Source organism: Macaca fascicularis, chromosome 1 (genome assembly GCF_037993035.2).
Source record: "Macaca fascicularis isolate 582-1 chromosome 1, T2T-MFA8v1.1".
NCBI lineage: Eukaryota > Metazoa > Chordata > Mammalia > Primates > Cercopithecidae > Macaca > Macaca fascicularis.
This window is the reverse complement of record NC_088375.1, coordinates 158,867,781-158,887,682: the sequence shown is the minus strand read 5'-3', so window position 1 is coordinate 158,887,682 and position 19,902 is coordinate 158,867,781. Positions and strand designations below refer to the sequence as shown.

The following is a 19,902-nucleotide window of genomic DNA, read 5'->3' as shown; positions in this document are numbered from 1 at the left end:
TGCACTCAACACAGGAACACCCAGATTCATAAAGCAAGTCTTTAGAGACCTACAAAGAGACTTAGACTCCCACACTATAAAAATGGGAGACTTTAACACCCCATTGTCAACATTTAGACAGATCAACGAGACAGAAGGTTAACAAGGATATCTAGGACTTGAACTCAGCTCTGCACCAAGCAGACCTAATAGACATCTTCCAGAGGTACAAAGACCGCTGGGACCATTCCTTCTGAAACTATTCCAATCAATACAAAAAGAAGGAATCCTCCTTAACTCATTTTATGAGGCCAGAATCATCCTGATACCAAAGCCTGGCAGAGACACAACAACAAAAAAAAGAATTTTAGACCTGATGAACATCGATGCAAAAATCCTCAATAAAATACTGGCAAACCGGATCCAGCAGCACATCAAAAAGCTTATCCACCATGATCAAGTGGGTTTCATCCCTGGGATGCAAGGCTAGTTCAACATATGCAAATCAATAAACGTAATCCAGCATATAAACAGAACCAAAGACAAAAACCACATGATTATATCAATAGATGCAGAAAAGGCCTTTGACAAAATTCAACAGCCCTTCATGCTAAAAACTCTCAATAAACTAGGTATTGATGGAACACATCTCAAAATAATAAGACCTATTTATGACCAACCCACAGCCAATATCATACTAAATGGGCAAAAGCTTGAAGCATTGCCTTTGAAAACTGGCACAAGACAGGGATGCCCTCTCTCACCACTCCTATTCAACATGGTGTTGGAAGTTCTGGCCAGGGCAATCAGGCAAGAGAAAGAAATAAAGAGTATTCAGTTAGGAAAAGAGGAAGTCAAATTGTCCCTGTTTGCAGATGACATGAGTGTATATTTAGAAAACCCCATCTTCTCAGCCCAAAATCTCCTTAAACTGATAAGCAACTTCAGCAAAGTCTCAGGATACAAAATCAATGTGCAAAAATCACAAGCATTCCTATATATCAATAATAGACATACAGAGAGCCAAATCATGAGTGAAATCCCATTCACAATTGCTACAAGGAGAATAAAATACCTAGGAATCCAACTTACAAGGGATGTGAAGGACTTCTTCAAGGAGAACTACAACGACTGCTCAACGAAATAAAAGACACAAACAAATGGAAGAACATTCCATGCTCATGGATAGGAAGAATCAATATTGTGAAAATGGCCATACTGCCCAAGGTAATTTATAGATTCAATGCCATCCCCATCAAGCTACCAATGATTTTCTTCACAGAATTGGAAAAAAAATACTGTAAAGTTCATATGGAACTAAAAAAGAGCCCACATTGCCAAGACAATCCAAAGCCAAAAGAACAAAGCTGGAGGCATCACGCTACCTGACTTCAAACTATACTACAAGGCTACAGTAACCAAAACAGTATGGTACTAGTACCAAAACAGAGATACAGACCAATGGAACAGAACAGAGGCTTCAGAAATAACACCACACATCTACAACCATCTGATCTTTGACAAACCTGACAAAAACAAGACGTGAGGAAAGGATTCCCTATTTAATAAATGGTGTTGGGAAAACTGGCTAGCCGTATGTAGAAAGCTGAAACTGGATATCTTCCTTATACCTTATATAAAAATTAATTCAAGATGGATTAAAGACTTAAATGTTAGACCTAAACCCATAAAAACACTAGAAGAAAACCTAGGCAATACCATTCAGGACATATGCATGGGCAAGGACTTCATGACTAAAATACCAAAAGCAATGGCAACAAAAGCCAAAATAGACAAATGGGATCTAATTAAACTAAAGAGCTTCTGCACAGCAAAACAAACTACCATCAGAGTGAACAGGCAACTTACGGAATAGGAGAAAATTTTTGCAATCTACCCATCTGACAAAGGGCTAATATCCAGAATCTACAAAGAACTTAAATTTACAAGAAAAAAAAAATGCCATCAAAAATTGGGCAAAGTATATGTACAGACACTTCTCAGAAGAAGATATTTATGCAGCCAACCGACACGTGAAAAAATGCTCATCATCACTGGTCATTAGAGAAATGCACATCAAAACCACAATGGGATACCATCTGACACCAGTTAGAATGCCAATCATTAAAAAGTCAGGAAACAACAGATGCTGGAGAGGATGTGGAGAAATAGGAACACTTTTACACTGTTGGTGGGAGTGCAAAGTAGTTCAACCACTGTGGAAGACAGTGTGGCAATTCCTCAAGGATCTAGAACTAGAAATGGCATTTGACGCAGTGATCCCATTACAGGGCATATACCCAATAGATTATAAATCAAGCTACTATAAAGACACATGCACACATATGTTTATTGTGGCACTATTCCCAATAGCAAAGAATTGGATCCAACCCAAATGTCCACCAATGATAGACTGGATTAAGTAAATGTGGCACATATACACCATGGAATACTATACAGCCATAAAAAGGATGAGTTCATGTCCTTTGCAGGGGCATGGATGAAGCTGGAAACCATCATTCTGAGCAATGTATCACAAGAATAGAAAACCAAACACCACATATTCTCACTCATAGGTGGGAACTGAACAATGAGAACACTTGGACACAGGGCGGGGAACATCACACACTGGGGCCTGTCATGGGGTGGGGGGCAGGAGGAGGGATAGCATTAGGAGAAATACCTAATGTAAATGATGAGTTAATGAGTGCAGCAATCCAACCTGGCACATGTATCCCCACGTAACAAACCTTCACAGTGTGCACATGTACCCTTAGAACTTAAAGTGCAATTTAAAAAAAAAAGTAACTTCCAATATTTTTACTATTAGCACTCTCTGAAGAAGTGTTTGTGGTGGTCGTGGTGGTGGGGGGAGGGTGGTCTGTGTTTGTGGGGGGGGGGGCGGGTATAGGGCTGGACCTTGAGATGGACAAGACAAACAGGAAGGAAATGTGAACATTTCATTAATATTCATTTTAAAAAGATTCATTGAACACTTACTATGTGCAAACAGGCACTCTACTAATTAACAGCCATTTCAGATTTTCAGAGTGCAAAGGGCCTCAAGAACAAATTATTTATTTTTATTTTTTTGAGACAGGGTCTTGTTCTGTCTCACACCCTGCAGTGTAGTGGCATGATCACCGCTCACTGTAGCCTCCACCCCCCACTCCAGAGCTCAAGTAATTCTCTCACCTCAGCCTCCACAGTAGCTGAAACCACAGGCTTGGGCAACCACGTCTGGCTCATATTTTTATTAATTGTAGAGACCGGGGTCTTGCAACATTGCCCAGGCTGGTGTGGATCTCCTGAAACTGCCTTTGCAAAATTATAGCTGAGGAAACTATGGCAGTGAAAGAAATCAGACCTAACCGACTCCATTTTGCTTCTAACTTTTAAGCTGTCCTTGTTCATTCCTGAGCCTAGGCTGAACCAACTTAGGAAGGAATTCAGTTTATTGTTTGACTCTGAAACAAAATTGTTAATATCCCTTTCCCAAAAAAACTGCTTGCTTGCCTGGGGACCAGTCTGCCTTTGCAGGACTAACAGATTAGCTACAAGATTAGAAATTACAGTTTAGAGGTCATGCAGCCTCTGGCTCCAAGTGTCTGAATCTCCCCAGATTGCTCCTGGGGATAACATCACTATTGTAAAATCTAAGATAAGTGCTTGACATATTTTGCAGACCCTGCTTTCCATGGATCAGCTGAAACCACCCAGATTGGTAATTTGGCCCAATCAGTTCTGCCATCCTACCCAGGAACAGAAAACAGCAAGAAAAACTCACTTCTACCCACTATGAGTCCATCTTTAACCTGACCCATCAGCACTCCCTACTTCCCAAGCCCCTACTCGCCAAATTATCTTTAAAAACTCTGATGACTAGTAGGGGAGACTGAGTAAGAATAAAACTCCAGTCTCCTGCACAGCAGGCTCTGCATGAATTACTCTTTCTCCATTGCAATTCCCCTGTCTTGATAAATGGGCTCCCCGACAGCAGCAGGCAGAGTGAACCCCAATATTGGGTGGTTACACTTCTAGGCTCAAGCAATCCTGCTGTCCGGCTTCCCAAAGTGCTGGGATTACAGGCGTGAGCCACCACGTCCAACAGGAACAAATGATTTCTTAAAAGCAACTCAAATATTTAAATATTATTTAAAACTGTTTCTGGACAAATCGGAGGGACTTTGGGACAAGAATATGGTCGCGGGACTTTGAACGCAGGCAGTGAAGACACCTATGAGCCATCAGTGGGGTCCTACGGCAGCCGTGGATCTATTCTGCCTTGCAGGCGAAAGTGTGGTCAGCTATATCGGAGCGCCATGGGGGCCTGAGTGGCGCATCTGCGCAGGCGCCGGGCTCCTAAGTATACCCAGGAACTGACCCTGCTCTCTCTTTTCCCTGTTAGACATGGTAAGTGTGAGTCAACCGCAGCTGTCCTGATGGGTTGGTAGCAGACAGGGTAGGGTAGGGTAGGGTTGAGTAGGGTTAAGCACACTGGTCACCTTAGGATTGGTTTCCTGGTGCTGGAGAATGATTAAGACACAGGCCTTGAAGATTTTTTGAGTGTGAAATATTACTCAGCATTTTTTGCAGACCTCGCGGGCAATGCCGCTTCTGATTTTATCCAGGCCTTCTGTAGGGAGGGCCTGTTAGAGTTGAGCAGCCCGATTTCTTAAACCCTCTAAAAAGCTGGGGCTGATTGGTGGCTTTTTTTTTTTTTTTTTGGAGGGGGGATGTCAAAAATTTCTTTAAAATCGTTAGTGATGTGGTCTCGCTTTAAGATTTTTAGTGGGATCAGAGGAAAATTCGGTACTTAATCACTTCCGGTAATCTTCATGACCTATTATTATGACTACTGTGTACTCTCAATGAGGAAGATAAAGATACGAAAAGAACTAGAGCCACATCACATGGGGACTTATGCAAATACAGAGACTCGGATTAAAGGTGGAGAAGATGGAGCTAAAGGAACTACTTATTTAATACATTTGAACAACTTTTGGGGTATTTAGAAGGTGCTTTGAAACCTGCATTTGATAAGCAAAAATTCGCTTGCAAATTAAGGGCCAGTTAGATAAAAAAATATGTATATATGCTCTCTGCCACATGTAAACCGTAAATTGTCCTGAAATGATAAGCTTTGATATTCTATGGTGTTTATTTTTTACTTACCTTTTTGAATGAAAAGTGAACAACAAGCAATGCTGGTGGTAATTTTTTGGGTCAATGATGAGCTGGCATGTATTCTGAATCTAAAGTTGATTATTAATACTTTAGCTCTAGAATTACTCTGAGACCTGAAAATTACCTGAATCGTGACTAAGATGGAGCTCGAATGACTTAAGTTCTTTTTTGTTAGATAGAATTTTTGTTTGTTTGTTTTGTTTTTGAGTCAGGGTCTCCCGTCGCCCAGGATGGAGTGCAGTAGTACAACCTCAGTTCACTGCAGCCTTAATTTCCTGGCCTCAAGCGATCTTCTACCTCAGCCTCCCTAGTTACAATTTTTAAATGGAACATTTTCCTATTACAAGATTAAACGAAGTGAAAATTGAGATGTATGTTGAATCTGTGCTGTGGGGCAGAAGAACATTGTAGAGGTAAACATTGATAGATTACTGCTTTTTTATTTTGAAAGGGCACTCCACAGAAGGATGTTATTATCAAGTCAGATGCACCAGACACCCTATTATTGGAGAAACATGCAGATTATATCGCATCCTATGGCTCAAAGAAAGATGATTATGTATGTATGATTTTATGTTGGAAAGTTTATTTTAAAGAAGTGTGACAGTCATAAGCGGTGATACAGTATTTATATTTTATGTCTTAAAATGGCATCCAACTCCATGCAGAGAACTGAGGATTTCCTGTGCCTTTGAACTTCAGTTAAGTGTGCTTTGGACGTCTGAGATTGTGGGCTTATTAGAATCGCAGTATTCACCTATACTGAGAGGGCTTGCCAAAGTAGATAAGGGTTTGAGGTACAAAACGGGTTTCCCTTTTTGTAGTTAGAAGTAATACTTTCAAGGTCAATGATGTTTTGGCATGTATTATCTGAATCTATTGCTGATGTGTAATAACACTTTAGCTCTAGAATTACTCTGAGACCTTGAAAAGGTTTTACCTTAAATTTTTAAATTTCAAGGAAAACTCTCTGGGACGATCTGAGCAAAAAGTAGTAAACAACTTAGTTACAAGTAAATGTTTTTCCCTGTAGTATCCAAACTCAGTTGTCTTAAGCTTATCTACCTATTTGTGGGATGTATGTATTAATTTTTTACTTAAGTGTTAGGTTCCCATAACCTTGAAAATACTCTAGTAGCAACGTTGAAAATACTCTAGTAGCAATCATGGAGTTAAGGCCATATGGATGGGGCTGGACTCGTTTCTGCCTTTATCTGCTATCTATGCCCTGAATTTGGGTTAGTAGCAAATTAAGATGTACCACCTGTTAAAAAAAACTTTTTTTCCTTTTGGGAGGTATAACCTCACTTTGTTGCCCAGACTGGAGGACAGTGGTGCGATCTGGGTTCACTGCAACCTCCACCTCCTGGGCTTAAGTCAGCCACCTGAATAGCTGGGATTACAGGCGCATTCTACCACGCCCAGCTAGTTTTTGTATTTTTGGTAGAGACAGAGTTTTGCTATGTTGACCAGAGTGGTCTCAAACTCCTGACCTCAAGTGATCTGTCTGCCCCAGCTTCCCAAAGTGCTGGGATTACAGGCAGGAGCCACCACCCAGCCACAAAACTTCTTAAAATGTAATGCATTGTTGAGTGTGGGAAAAATTTGTTTCTGGAATCCTAATACTAATTTTCATCTATCATTGATTAGCCACTGTTTTATCTGGGCGTAGACATCTTTAGAATGTTTACGGCATTTTGATTTTTCATGAAGTTATATAATTTCCTAATAGATAGTAAGTTTTGTACAGAGTCCACATTAAAATAGATGTCCGATAAATATGGTATAGGTACTCGGAAAGAAATACTGTCCCTGAACTTCACTGATGAAAAAGGTAGATGCTTTTCTGTCTTTGGCTCATGGGAGAAACTAAAGCCCTGTTTGTATTGTCAGCCATAGATGAACTAATCCTGTGCTTCTCAGATAATTGTTTTTTTTGTGATTAATAGTTGTGTCTGAAGATGGCCTCTAACGTTGAGCGGCACAAATTTTAAACTCAATACTGATTAGTGCCATTAAGGTCAGGAGAGGTAAAAATAGCAGCATGGCTAATAAGTTACCTTTGTGTTTGATCTCTTTATAACCTGTTTTCAGTTCAAATTGACACATTTAAGAATTGTGTATTATTTTAGGAATACTGTATGTCTGAGTATTTAAGAATGAGTGGCATCTATTGGGGTCTGACAGTAATGGATCTCATGGGACAACTTCATCGCATGAATAGAGAAGAGATTCTGGCATTTATTAAGTCTTGCCAACACGAATGTGGTGGAATAAGTGCTAGTATCGGACATGATCCTCATCTTTTATACACTCTTAGTGCTGTCCAGGTAAATACTAATTAAAATTGCAATGATCTTGATAGTGTGTTCTCTTACTTCAGAGTTGGAAATTGAAACTATTAGGATTTGGTCAAAAAGTTTTGTTACAAGTGAAGCTGTCCTACAAGGTCAATGATGTAATGGCATGTATTAGCTGAATCCAAAGTTGATGTGAGTTTCTAAAATTACACTGAGACCTTGCAGGGTAAAATTTTTATCTTCAGTATGTGTAAATACTGTTAAATAGCTAAGTGGATCTGTTTGATTTTGGTATTAGTGAACATCTACCTGGTTTAAAGTCTTTCTGGTGCTGGGTGCTGAGATGGGAAGATCAGGACTTTGTGTGTATGTGAGTTAGTACATTTGAGTATCTTGGAATGCCAAGTTAAAGTTTATATGTAGAAAAATTATACTTTAAAGATTTGAGTTTTGATAATATCTGTAATTTTATTGAATAATAGGAGAGTCTGCATATTTGAGAAAAGGCTATATACAGAGACAAAAGGAGCGCTTGGCAACTTAAAAAGAGTTGAGCATAAGATTAGAATAAACCTGAAAGGGGTATTTACCTAATACTTGTCTTTATTGCAGATTCTTACACTGTATGACAGTATTAATGTTATCGACGTAAATAAAGTTGTGGAATATGTTAAAGGTCTACAGAAAGAAGATGGTTCTTTTGCTGGAGATATTTGGGGTAATGTCAGATTTAGTCCATTCTACCCAAAATACCAATATTAAAGTGTACTGGTTTTGCTAGTAACCAGTTTATAAGTTTTTCATCTTTTCAGGTCCCACTAAGCAGCTGGTCTAACTGGAGTTAATGGTCTGCTGGAACTTCCAGCATGCACTGTGGTAGTTATATCAGCATACAGGAGCACTGGAACAGAGGGGGCCAGTCTAAAAGATAAGGTAGGTGGAATTTTTTTTCCCCAATATTTGGTGGCTTTGTAAAGTTTTTTAAAAACTACTTGCTGGAAAGGGAAAAAAATTTTAAAAAAACTTTACAAACTTGCTGAATATTTGAGTGGAGGGAGGGAATAGAATTGTATTTGATAAATGTAGATAATCTCTGCTTTAGGGATGAACACAGTGCAGGCCAGAGAGACCAGCTGCTTCATGGGATGTGAAAAATCTGCTTTTATAAGGTAGGGTAAGTTTATTGCATTATTAGAAATTGCCTAATACTTTTGGTTCTATTAGTTTTCTTCTCTTTCTGGGCATTCTTTAAGCAGCTTAAGATAATTTGCTGTGACTTTTTTGTGGCAGGGTCTTGCTCTGTCCAGGCTGGAGTGCAGTGGTGCAGTTACTGCCCACTGCAGCCTTGACAGTCCACGCTCATGATCCTCAGGCCTCAGCCTCCTGAGTAGCTGGGACTGTATAGGCTCATACTATCACAGGCAGCTATTTGTTTGTTTGTTTGTTTATTTTTTGGTGGGAGGAGGCAGAGTTGCTGGGGTTGCAGAGCTTTGTTGCCCAGGCTGGAGTGCAGTGGTGCAATCTTGGCTCACTGCAACCTCCTCCTCCCAAGCTCAAGCAGTTCTCCTGCCTCAGCCTCCAGAGTAGCTGAGACATGCACCACAACACCTGGCTGGCTTTTGTATTTTTAGTAGAGATGGGGTCTTCTGGCCTCATGTGATCCTCCTGCCTCGGCTGCCAAAAGTGCTGGGATTTCAGGCCTGAGCCACAGTGCCCAGCCCCAGCTAATTTTTTTAAAAAGTTTTTTGTAGAGATGGGGTCCTGCTATGTTGCCTAGGCTAGTCTCAAACTCCTAGGCTCAAGTGATTCTCCCGCATCAGCCTCCCAAAGTGTTGGGATTATAGGCAAGAGCTACTGTGCCTGGTCAATTTGCTGTTATTTTTGACAAAGGAATTTTCTTGGGAAGTAAAGGCACTTCAGATTTAGCTTTCTTCCTGACTACCCTAAAGTTTTTACTTTAGGGTTAAAAAAAAGTAAAGCTTGAACTCAATTTAAAGTAGTAGTTGTGCAGAGTTTGTTTTTAGATGACTCATGTATGATTTGGTAACTCCTGCCTTGATTTGATCTCTTTTTATTGTAGGAGAAATTGATACAAGATTCTCTTTTTGTGCGGTGGCAACTTTGGCTTTGTTGGTAAGCTTTGAATATTTGAAATGATTAAAGTTCATGAATGCTCTGGATTTTTTTTTTTTTTTGTCTGATCTGCTGAATACTCTGGAATTTAACAGGTTTTTTTTTGTTTGTTTGTTTTTTTCTGTTTGTAGGGGAAGCTTGATGCTATTAATGTGGAAAAGGCAATTGAATTTGTTTTATCCTGTATGAACTTTGATGGTGGATTTGGTTGCAGACCAGGTTCTGAATCCCATGCTGGGCAGGTAATGTATTAACACAGATGAAAATTTATTGTCATTTTGGAAGCAAGTGTAGTAAAATAGGAAAATGGGTTATTTCGGTGTTTGTCAAATACACATAAAGTTAATGACTGTAATATGGCATCTTAAGAATTGCTTAGTTGCTTTCATTGCTTTGCTTTATATACTATATACTATATACCTTTCTCTGTCAGTGGATCCCTCTGACCTAAGCAAACATAAGTAGGTTTGTAAGCACCAAAACACATTTTTTTCCACTAATTTTTCACTAACCATACAGATAAAAAAAACACACACATTTTTCTTTCTGCCCTGAGATAAATGATGAACCTCCTTTCTTGTGTCAGAGAACATTGAATATGTGAATGGCTGCGATTTACTAACCATGAAGAAATTTTGACAGTAATATTTCAGTACAGAATTGCATACTAGTAACACTATGTTTGGATTTGTTCAGATAAGTGGTATTAATACGTGTTTGGAATTTTAAGTGTCAGATCGAGAAGAAAACCTTAAAATATAAAGTGGTGTTTTAATAATTTGAGTAGTTTTATCACTTTTACTGTCAAGGAATTATTATACACATATACTTTATGTCTGTAATTTTAGATCTATTGTTGCACAGGATTTCTGGCTATTACAAGTCAGTTGCATCAAGTAAATTCTGATTTACTTGGCTGGTGGCTTTGTGAACGACAGTTACCTTCAGGCGGGCTCAATGGAAGGCCAGAGAAGGTATTGTTTGATAAGCTCTGTTCTGCTGACTTTAGAACCTTGAGTGAATGCTGCAGCTTTGTCTTGCCTATTTCAATATTGTAAATTGGCCATGAGCTTATTTATTAACTTTCCCTCTTGCAAATTTTCAGTAATGCGTCCTACTAAAAGACTCCCCTTGGCAAAAGTAGAGCCCCGTGAGTTGAAATACTCATTGATCCTGATGTCCATTTCCAGACAGTCTTGCACAGGAATCTCCATGTTTAAGGACAGTTGGTTTTGGCAAATTGGATTTTTAAAAAATTAGGCTACAGAATTTTTGTTTACAGTCTTCTTATTTAAGGAATACCCAGATAATTTAGTTTGGAGAGAGGATATTATTAAATTTTCCTCCACATGATAGGTCCCTATATCAGGTCTGTAAGGGACAAACAGTGAATACTCATTTGCAACTATGTGATTTTCCTGTAGAGCAAGTGCAGCCATAAGTGGTAAGAAATGAATGGGTATGACTGTGTTCCAATTAAAATTATTATGGACAGATATACTTATTTCATATGTCAGATTTTTTTTTTTTTTTTTTGAGATGGAATCTTGCTCTGTTGCTCAGGCTGGAGTGAAGTGGCGCCATCTCAGTTCACTGCAACCTCCGCCTCCCAGGTTCAAGCAGTTCTCCTGCCTCAGCCTCCCGAGCAGCTGGGACTACAGGCGCACAGCTAATTTTTGTACTTTTATTAGGGACAGGGTTTCACCATATTGGCCAGGCTGGTCTCGAACTCCTGACTTTGTGATCCGCCTGACTCAGCCTTCCAGAGTGCTGGGATTACAGGCGTGAGCCACTGCGCCTGATCCAGGACTATTTTTAAATGATTTACAAATGTAAAATGTGTTCCTACACTATAGTCTAGATTTGACTCAAGGATTGTAGCTTGCTGTGCCCTCTGAATGGGACGTGGTGGTACAGTAGCTGGGATTACAGGCGTGCGCCACCACGCCCATCTAATTTTGTATTTTTAGTAGAGATGGGGTTTCATCATGTTAGTCAGGCTGGTCTCAAACCCCTGACCTCAGGTGATCCACCCTCCTAAGCCTCCCAAAGTGCTGGGAGTACAGGCATGAGCCACCGTGCTCAGCCTGTATTTTTACTTTTAAACCTCAGTTTTTCTGAGTGACAATGGGCAGAGAAACACCCACAGTTGCTGTCTACAACAGAGTGGAATAAAAAACTTGAGGAACTGTCAACAGAAAAATGGGTGGCCGTGCCTGGGCCTGCATTTGCTCACAATCTAGGGCAGCTTCTAATGGGTCTCATTAAAATTCAAGGATCTCATTAAAATGCAGCCTTGGGTGGGATTTTCTTCCTTACAGACTTATGTCACCATATTTTGAAGAGCTAGAGTTTAGTTGAATTTTAAGCAGGTGTGTACCCACCTGGACAGTGCTGGTAGAAAAACAGAACTGTACCCATGGATTTCATGATTATACTACTAGCTTCTTGGTTAAGGGGCTGAGTTAGGCATTTGTTGCAGATAGAAACAAGGTAGATGCACGCTTATCAGTGAGTACTGAGATATTTAGCATGGTTACCTATGAATTGGAGTTTGGTCTCTTCTTACCCATTAATTGATTATCTTTCATTCTAAGCAAGTATTTCATACCCTACATGTCAGTATATCCCTGGATTTCGTCCCTCCACATGGTTTGACACTTAAAACATCAGATTACTTGAGAGTGAGACTTAATCCACTTTTAAATTGTTCTCAAAATTAGGGAAATAAAAGAGAATGAAATTGTGGCAACTTTTTTCCCTCCTAGTTACCAGATGTATGCTATTCATGGTGGGTCCTGGCTTCCCTAAAGATAATTGGAAGACTTCATTGGATTGATAGAGAGAAACTACGTAATTTCATTTTAGCATGTCAAGATGAAGAAACGGGGGGATTTGCAGACAGGCCAGGAGATATGGCAAGTAATATTTCTGACATATTTGTATAAATTATTTTAGTGTCGCATTCCTTCATGGTTCCATGGATTTCCAGGGTGGTATTCCAAGTGTTGCTTTGAAAGCAGTGTTTTTTTCTATTTCTCGTAGAATGTATGAAGGATATAGAACAATCTTACAGAAATTTCTTGTCGCCTGTTGCTAACAAAATTAGTATATGGTAAAGGTCAGGTATTAATGATTTGAAGTTAAAGAAGTTTTCATTTTGTAATCTGTATATAAATTCTTTTTTAAATAGGTGGATCCTTTTCATACCTTATTTGGAATTGCTGGATTGTCACTTTTGGGAGAAGAACAGATTAAACCTGTTAATCCTGTCTTTTGCATGCCTGAAGAAGTGCTTCAGAGAGTGAATGTTCAGCCTGAGCTAGTGAGCTAGATTCATTAAAGTGAAAGCTGCATAGTATAGTTTTGCCATTTTAACATTTCTGTATTTGAAGTGCTTATTAAATCTAAAAATGAATACTGTTAATATTTTGTACATTGTGTTAAATTAATTTTAATAAATTATATAATTATACATATTGTAAAATAAAGACCTGTATTTTATTTTCTGCTCTTTATTCTGAAGTCCTGTTATTCTGACTACAGTTTTTTGTGTATACTTTTGTGTCTGTTACTTATGTTCAATAACTGAGCTAATGTAGAAGAACTCTAGGTTTCTACTTGATTTTTCTCCCATGTATACCTTTCATGTGTTCTATAGCAAGTTGATGTAAAATGGTTTGTCAACAAGAATGTTAACTGATGAAAGTGGATAGAACCCATACATGAATTAAATGATGCACAAAATAAATGGTTGTTGAAATTTGGAAATGATTCATAGGTTTGAATATGGTTATTCTGAATTAGTCACAGACTTAGGTTAAATGGCAGTCTACCATCTTAAAATGGGGTTGTGATTCGGACTGTACATATTTTTTAGCATTTTATATATCAGAATTACCCGAGGAAGGGGTTATCTTCAAATAAGGAAACACTAACAGTTGAGTTGATGGTCGCCACAGTATTTTTTTGCACCTATCTTTTTCTTAAAAAGCTAAAATGGGTACAATTCACTTTTTTTTTTTTTTGAGACAGTCTGTTGCGCAGGCTGGAGTGCAGCAGCACGATCTCGGCTCGCTGCAACCTCTCCCTGCCTGGTTCAAGCAATTCTGCCTCAGCCTCCGGAGTAGCTGGGACTACAGCCTCACACCACCATTTCCGGCTAATTTTTTTGTTATTTTAGTAGAGTTGGGGTTTCACCATGCTGGTCGGCTGGTCTCAATCTCCTGACTTCGTGATCCGCCCGCCTCGGCCTCCCTAAGTGCTGGGATTACAGGCATGAGCCACCACGCCCTGCCTAAAATGGGCACAATTACTCTTTAGGGGTTTACAGTTTTGGTGAAAATGAGGTATTCTCTGTTTTTAAATTTTATTTTTTAGAGACGGTCTTCCTTTGTTCCCCAGGCTGGGGTGTAGTACAGTCACAGCTCACTGCAACCTTAAACTCCTGGGCTCAAGCAGTCCTTCCACCTCAACCTCTTGAGTACCAGGGACTACAGGCACCTGTCACCATGCCCACTATGTCCAGCTGATATTTTAATTTTGGGGGCAGGCAGTGTCTTCCCCAGGCTGGTCTCCTGAGGTGAAGTGATCCTCTGGCCTCAGTCTCCCAAAGTGCTGGGATTACAGGCAGGAGCCACCGTTCCCAATCTGAAAATAAGGTTTTTTTATGGAAATTGAGATTTTCTCAAGTATGTTTGGAATACCCTGTGCAATAATTATTCCAAGAACAGAGACGTTCTTAAGGACTGTTGCCATTGCATGTGGGTAAACTGCTGTGCATAACTGGTTTATTGAGATACTCAACAGTGACAGGATTTCAGTAGTGGTGTAAATGTCTTCTAATAACTTCTATATGACAGTATCCAGATAATTGCATCATGGTTAATTCACGGATCTCTGGTAAGTTGGTACTATTGGCCTTATTTAAGGAATTTTCTTTTTTTTTTTTTTTGAGACGGGGTCTCGCTCTGTCACCCAGGCTGGAGTGCAGTGGCCGGATCTCAGCTCACTGCAAGCTCCGCCTCCCAGGTTCACGCCATTCTCCTGCCTCAGCCTCCCGAGTAGCTGGGACTACAGGCGCCCGCCACCTCGCCCGGCTAGTTTTTTGTATTTTTTAGTAGAGACGGGGTTTCACCGGGTTAGCCAGGATGATCTCGATCTCCTGACCTCGTGATCCACCCGTCTCGGCCTCCCAAAGTGCTGGGATTACAGGCTTGAGCCACCGCGCCCGGCCTATTTAAGGAATTTTCTAAAGGTCACCATTGCAAAGCTGGAGTTTGAACTTCTAGTATGCTATTAACTGATTTATATGTTAGAAACCACAGTACTAGAAATTGGTGGATGGGGAACTGTTAACTGAGAGATCTTACCCAGTTAGTCTGTCCCTGTTTCCTACTCTACTATGCACACGGCCATGTGCACACTGTCTTGTGATAATATAACCAGATCTTTCCTATATTTGGTCACAAGATAAACTTTAGGTGAGTTATACTGTGTGAGCATTACACGTTCTCATTGTGTCAAAGGCACTGGGTGTACTGTGTTTGGTGGTTTCTACATTTCAAGATAAGCTAGTGTGCTTGGATGTGTGGGAAATGCCTGTATCATTTTGCAATAAGGGAGATTGGGTGCTGTGATAATAATGGGGCTAACAAATTGGGTGGTAATTCATGGGCCTTGCAGAATTCTGGTCAGTCTGATACCTGCAGGCTGAGGAGGTTCCAGTGAGGTTCATGTGGAAAGGGATGGGTTTGGGAACTGCTGGAAGCAGGGTCGTAGACCTGAAGCACGTGAATCCATGTGGAAAGCTGAGGCTGCAGGCGCCTGCGCAGTGCAGCTTAGTTCGTCGGCGCGCAGTTCTCCCGCCCTTTCCAGCTGCGCATCTTCCGTAGTTGGGCTACGCGAGGGGGTGCTCAGAAACCTCACACTTCTCGGGTCAGGGAAGGTTTGGGAGGATGCTGAGGCCTGAGATCTCATCAGCCTCGCCTTCTGCCCCGGCGGTTTCCCCGTCGTCGGGAGAAACCCGCTCACCACAGGGTCCCCGCTACAATTTCAGACTCCAGGAGACTCCTCAGAGCCGCCCTTCAGGCCAGGTGGCCTCTGCATCCACCCCTCCCGGCACGTCAGGAGCCGCGGGCGACCGGAGCAGCAGCAGCAGCCTCCCCTGCCCCGCGCCAGGCTCCCGGCCAGCTCAAGGCAAGGAGTGGTTGGGTGGAGGAGTGTCCTTGAGGCTAGAGGCCGGCAGTTCATGGAGGCTCAGGGACACGTGCGTGGTGGTTACCACAGTGAAGTTCAGTTGTGGTTTGGTTGGGGCGTGAGATCAGAGTGCCCTGGGAGTTTGGTCTGGGTGATTAGAAGCCTTGACTTTTCAAATTGGTTCTATTGCAAGACCTTGATTGTGGATGGCTCAGTTCTGAGGAAGGCTGAAGTATCCCACATAACGTCCCTCAGAGTGTCTGACAAATGACAGTTTGTGCGTGAGTTTGCTGATAGAAGTGGTGAGCTGATCTTTGACTGCTGAATTTAATTCTCCAAATCCTGCTAGGGTGGGATAAAATAGAATAAATTGAACATTTCATCTAATTCAGGAAAATAATATGTTTAGTATTAAAAGATGTGGGCTGGGCGGTGGCTGACGCCTGTAATCCCAACACTTTGGGAAGCCGAGGTGGACGGATCACTTGAGGCCGGGAGTTCTTTCTACACCAGCCTGGCCAACATGGTGAACCTTCCAACCCCATCCCCCATCTCTACTAAAAATACAAAAATTATCTGGGTGTGGTGGCGCATGACTGTGGTCCTAGCTACTCAGGAGGCTGAGGTGGGAGGATGGCGAGTCCAGGAAGTCGAGGCTGCCGTGAGCCGAGATCGCGCCACTGCATTTCAGCCTGGGTGACACAGTGAGACCCTGACTCAAAACAAACAAACAAAAAAGATGCATGTCCTTCAAATCATTTATTATTTTACTAGTCTCTATTCATGACAAAGCATCACCATTTTTCACACACGATTGCAACACAATGGTAAAGTAACAAATACCAACTCCAGTGGTCATTTTTCAGTTCATCTCATGTGACCTTTCTGCTGCATTTAATGTTCTTAATTTCTTTATTTTTAGAAACAGTCTCGCTATGTTGCCCAGGCTGGTCTCAAACTCCTGGCCTCAAGTGCTCCTCCTGCCTTGCTCTCCCCAAGCATCGGGATTACAGGCATGAGCCACCACTGCCTGGCCTATTTGACTGGTCTTCTCTTAAACTCTCTTAATTTGGCTTCCTTGATTCCACCTGCCCCTGTTTTTCTGCTACCTCCTAGAGAATTGCTATGCTCACCTTTCTTCCCAAATTATGGGCGTGTCATTAAAGCTTTTTTCTTCCTAGGCCACTTCTACCTAGATGTGAATAACTCCACAACTCAGATCTCATCTACACTCCAGACTTATTTCAGACTGTCTTCTGAAGTTTTTATTGATGGACTAATGGATACCTCAAACTCACTATACGATTAATGAAATTCCTCTCTGCTTTTTTTTTTTTTTTTTTTTTTTTGAGACAGAGTCTTGCTCTGTTGCACAGGCTGGAGTGCAGTGGCATGATCATGACTCACTGCAGCCTCAAATTCCTGGGCTTAAGTGATCCTCCCACCTCAGCCTCCCGAGTAGCTGGGACCAAGGTGTATGCCCCTACAGACGGCAATTTTTAAAATTTTTTTTATAGAGACAGTGTCTTCCTACATTGCCCAGACTGGTCTCGAACTTCTAGGCTCAAGCGATCCTCCTGCCTCAGCCTCCCAAAATGCTGGGATTACAGGCGTGAGCCACTGCACCTAGCCCTCAAACTCCTAAGTGTTCTGCCGTCCTTCTAGCTTACTTACTGTACCACTTACTTATGTTGAAAATGATTTTCTCATGTCCCTTGCCACTTGAATCAGTAGACCTGTATCTGCAGGTAAAAGATCAAACTCTTTTGAAGGATAGCCAAAGCAATTAGGATCAGTGTCTCATCTTTACAGATTTATCCCCCATCATTTCTTAATATTTATCCTGCTTTCTAACAAAGCTGAGCTACTTGCAATTCCTCTAAAGCAACATGCATGTTCACATTGTCAATCTAATCCCTCTCTTCATCAGATGCTTTGTCACCCACTTATTTTATCAGTAATGATAACATTCACTAATTTATATATACCTTCTTTGTTCTGGCTTCTTACTAGGCAGATGGTATCTTTGATCCTCACAATAATTCTGCAGAGTAGATTTTTTTGTTCCTGTTTTACAGGTAGAACCAAGGCCCAAATAGGTGAACAAAGGTCCAAATTATGTTAGCAGCTGGGGAAAATAATCTGTGCTCTCAAGGAACTTAAGGTTCAGTAGAGAAGACAGACTTAAAAATCAACAAATACACATTTAAGAGATAACTGTATTTGAGGTATTTACAATTTTTGAGGTATTTATAATTAAAGTATGGGGACAAAAGTGGGAAAAGACGTTTAACAGAGTAAGTGCACCTTGAACTGGTCTTGAAGAATAAGTACAAAGAAGAATGCCAGCCAAAGGGAAAGAGGAGAGAAGCTGGAGTGCATTCTTGAGAAAAACACATGCAAAGGAAAAGAAGATTCATGTAAAACTGCAAATGATTTTGCTTGGCTAGAGCAGGAGAGTGATCTATGTAGATAAACTTGGATGTAGATATAGTTGTGAGAATTAGATCTGGGAGACAAATTTTGCCCAGAGACCCCCATGTTCAACACGAGGTCTCTGGTTTTGATGACTGGATAGATGGTAGTAGTAGTTTCTGATACTGGGAATTTTGTAGGCAAAGCAACTTTTAGAGGGAAGATGATGAGTTCTGCTATGGACATGCTGAGTGTGAAGAGCCTGTGGGATATCCATATATTTATATTAAAATAATTGAATATAGGAAACTAGGGCTAAGAAGAGAGAAACTTGAGGGAAATATGGATTTGAAAGTTACCAGTATGTTGGGACCAGAGCGGGGAATATGAAGATTATATAGCAAAATAGAGGTCAAGGAAGTAGGAGGAGAATTAAGACAAGTGAATGAGTTTCAAGAAAGGGCATATAGTCTAAAAGTAGTCTGAGAACAAGAAACAGCCTTCTCCATCTCCAGTTTCCCTATCTCCAGTTTCTGGCAACCACTCTTCCTTAGCTCCCTAAAGCCTAAGAATGCTAATGGAGCACATTTTATGCTGGTTCTTTATGATAACACCCCTACACCCTGTCCACACCTTTGCAAATATTCTCTTTATCAAATTATCCCAGTTTGAGTGTATCATTAATTCCTGCTGGAACCCATATAATGAAGTTATATTTTACCGTATGGTGAGTATGGGGAGACACATGGGAATTGTAAGAAAGAGAGATACTGATCAGATTTGTTTTTCAGAAAGATTACTGGTGATGATCCGAAGAATAGATTAGAGAGGTGTAATACTGGAAGCAAGGAGAAGAAGTAGGAGACTTGCACAAGGACCAAAGAAGATTCAGGCTTAAAATGGGCTGGGAGGAGTAGAGAGGGATTTAAATTTTAGTGATGTTAAAAAAAAGAATTCTAGGACTCAGTCACTGAATGTTAGGGTTGATGAAGGAGGAGCTGAGAATGTCTCCTAAGCTTATGACTTGAGTGACAAGGGACAAGCTGGTACAACTGACCACACTGGTAATAAAGAATTAATTTTGAGGGAAAGATAGAGTTCACTTCTGGACATTTAGAATGCTGGGAAGATATCTAAAGGTTTATGCCCAAGAGATAGATATAGTGTTCTAGAGCTACATCATCTGATAGAATATTCTGTGATAATAGAAACGTTTCATACTAATGCTGTCCGATATGTTAACTAGTAGCCATATGTGGCTTTTGAGCATTTGAAAATGTTGCTAGTGTGACTGAGGAACAGAATTTAAATTGTGTTTAATTTTGATTTAGTTAAATACTCACATGTGCCACTTTATTGAACAATGCAGGTATAGAGCTGAGAATGGTTTTTGCACTTTTGAAGCATTAAAAAATCAAAAGAATATTTTGTGATATTAAAATTATATGAAATTTAGAATTCAGTATATAGAAATAAAGCCATTTTAATTGAAACAGAGCCATTCTCATTTATTTATGTATTATCTATGACTGCTTTTCTATGATAGTGTCAGAGCTGAGTAATTGTTACAGTGATTATATGGCCCACAAAGCCTAAAATATTTGCCATCTGGCCTTTATTTAAAAGTTTGTGGGCTGGGCATGGTGGCTCATGCCTGTAATCCCAGCACTTTGGGAGGCTAAGGTGGGCG

The 19,902-nt window shown here is 40.6% G+C and overlaps 2 protein-coding genes and 3 non-coding genes across 8 annotated transcripts in view; all 5 read left to right on the top strand.

Annotated features, from left to right (window-relative positions):
* The first annotated feature begins 4,318 nt into the window (after positions 1–4,318).
* RABGGTB (Rab geranylgeranyltransferase subunit beta) lies at positions 4,319–13,370 on the top strand. Of its 4 annotated transcripts, none has more exons than XR_012418644.1 (9): positions 4,319–4,392; positions 5,618–5,725; positions 7,299–7,496; positions 8,079–8,184; positions 9,547–9,599; positions 9,731–9,841; positions 10,464–10,573; positions 12,368–12,517; positions 12,793–13,370. XR_012418644.1 is itself a non-coding variant. In XM_005542990.5 (9 exons), exons 1-9 carry the CDS (start codon positions 4,390–4,392, stop codon positions 12,931–12,933), a joined length of 996 nt encoding a protein of 331 aa, XP_005543047.1. In that variant the 5' UTR covers positions 4,319–4,389; the 3' UTR covers positions 12,934–13,370. The 4 variants fall into 4 exon arrangements, 3 of the variants coding, with proteins under 3 accessions (XP_005543047.1, XP_005543048.1, XP_045224577.1); XM_005542990.5 differs by having other exon boundaries at positions 10,448–10,573; XM_005542991.5 differs by lacking the exon at positions 7,299–7,496 and having other exon boundaries at positions 10,448–10,573.
* LOC123571112 (small nucleolar RNA SNORD45) lies at positions 5,204–5,282 on the top strand. Its single transcript, XR_006695282.1, has one exon. It is a non-coding gene; the product is annotated as a small nucleolar RNA SNORD45 (small nucleolar RNA).
* Positions 6,010–6,093, top strand: LOC123571110 (small nucleolar RNA SNORD45). Its single transcript, XR_006695280.1, has one exon. It is a non-coding gene; the product is annotated as a small nucleolar RNA SNORD45 (small nucleolar RNA).
* Positions 7,615–7,687, top strand: LOC123571115 (small nucleolar RNA SNORD45). The gene has a single exon (XR_006695283.1). It is a non-coding gene; the product is annotated as a small nucleolar RNA SNORD45 (small nucleolar RNA).
* Positions 13,371–15,452: 2,082 nt separating the features above from the next.
* MSH4 (mutS homolog 4) overlaps positions 15,453–19,902 on the top strand; it is a 115,731-nt gene continuing 111,281 nt past the window's right edge. Inside the window, exon 1 of the mRNA XM_005542987.4 lies at positions 15,453–15,797. Within this exon, the coding sequence (XP_005543044.3) occupies positions 15,557–15,797 (241 nt within the window). The 5' untranslated portion in view covers positions 15,453–15,556. The remainder of the gene's footprint in view (positions 15,798–19,902) is intronic.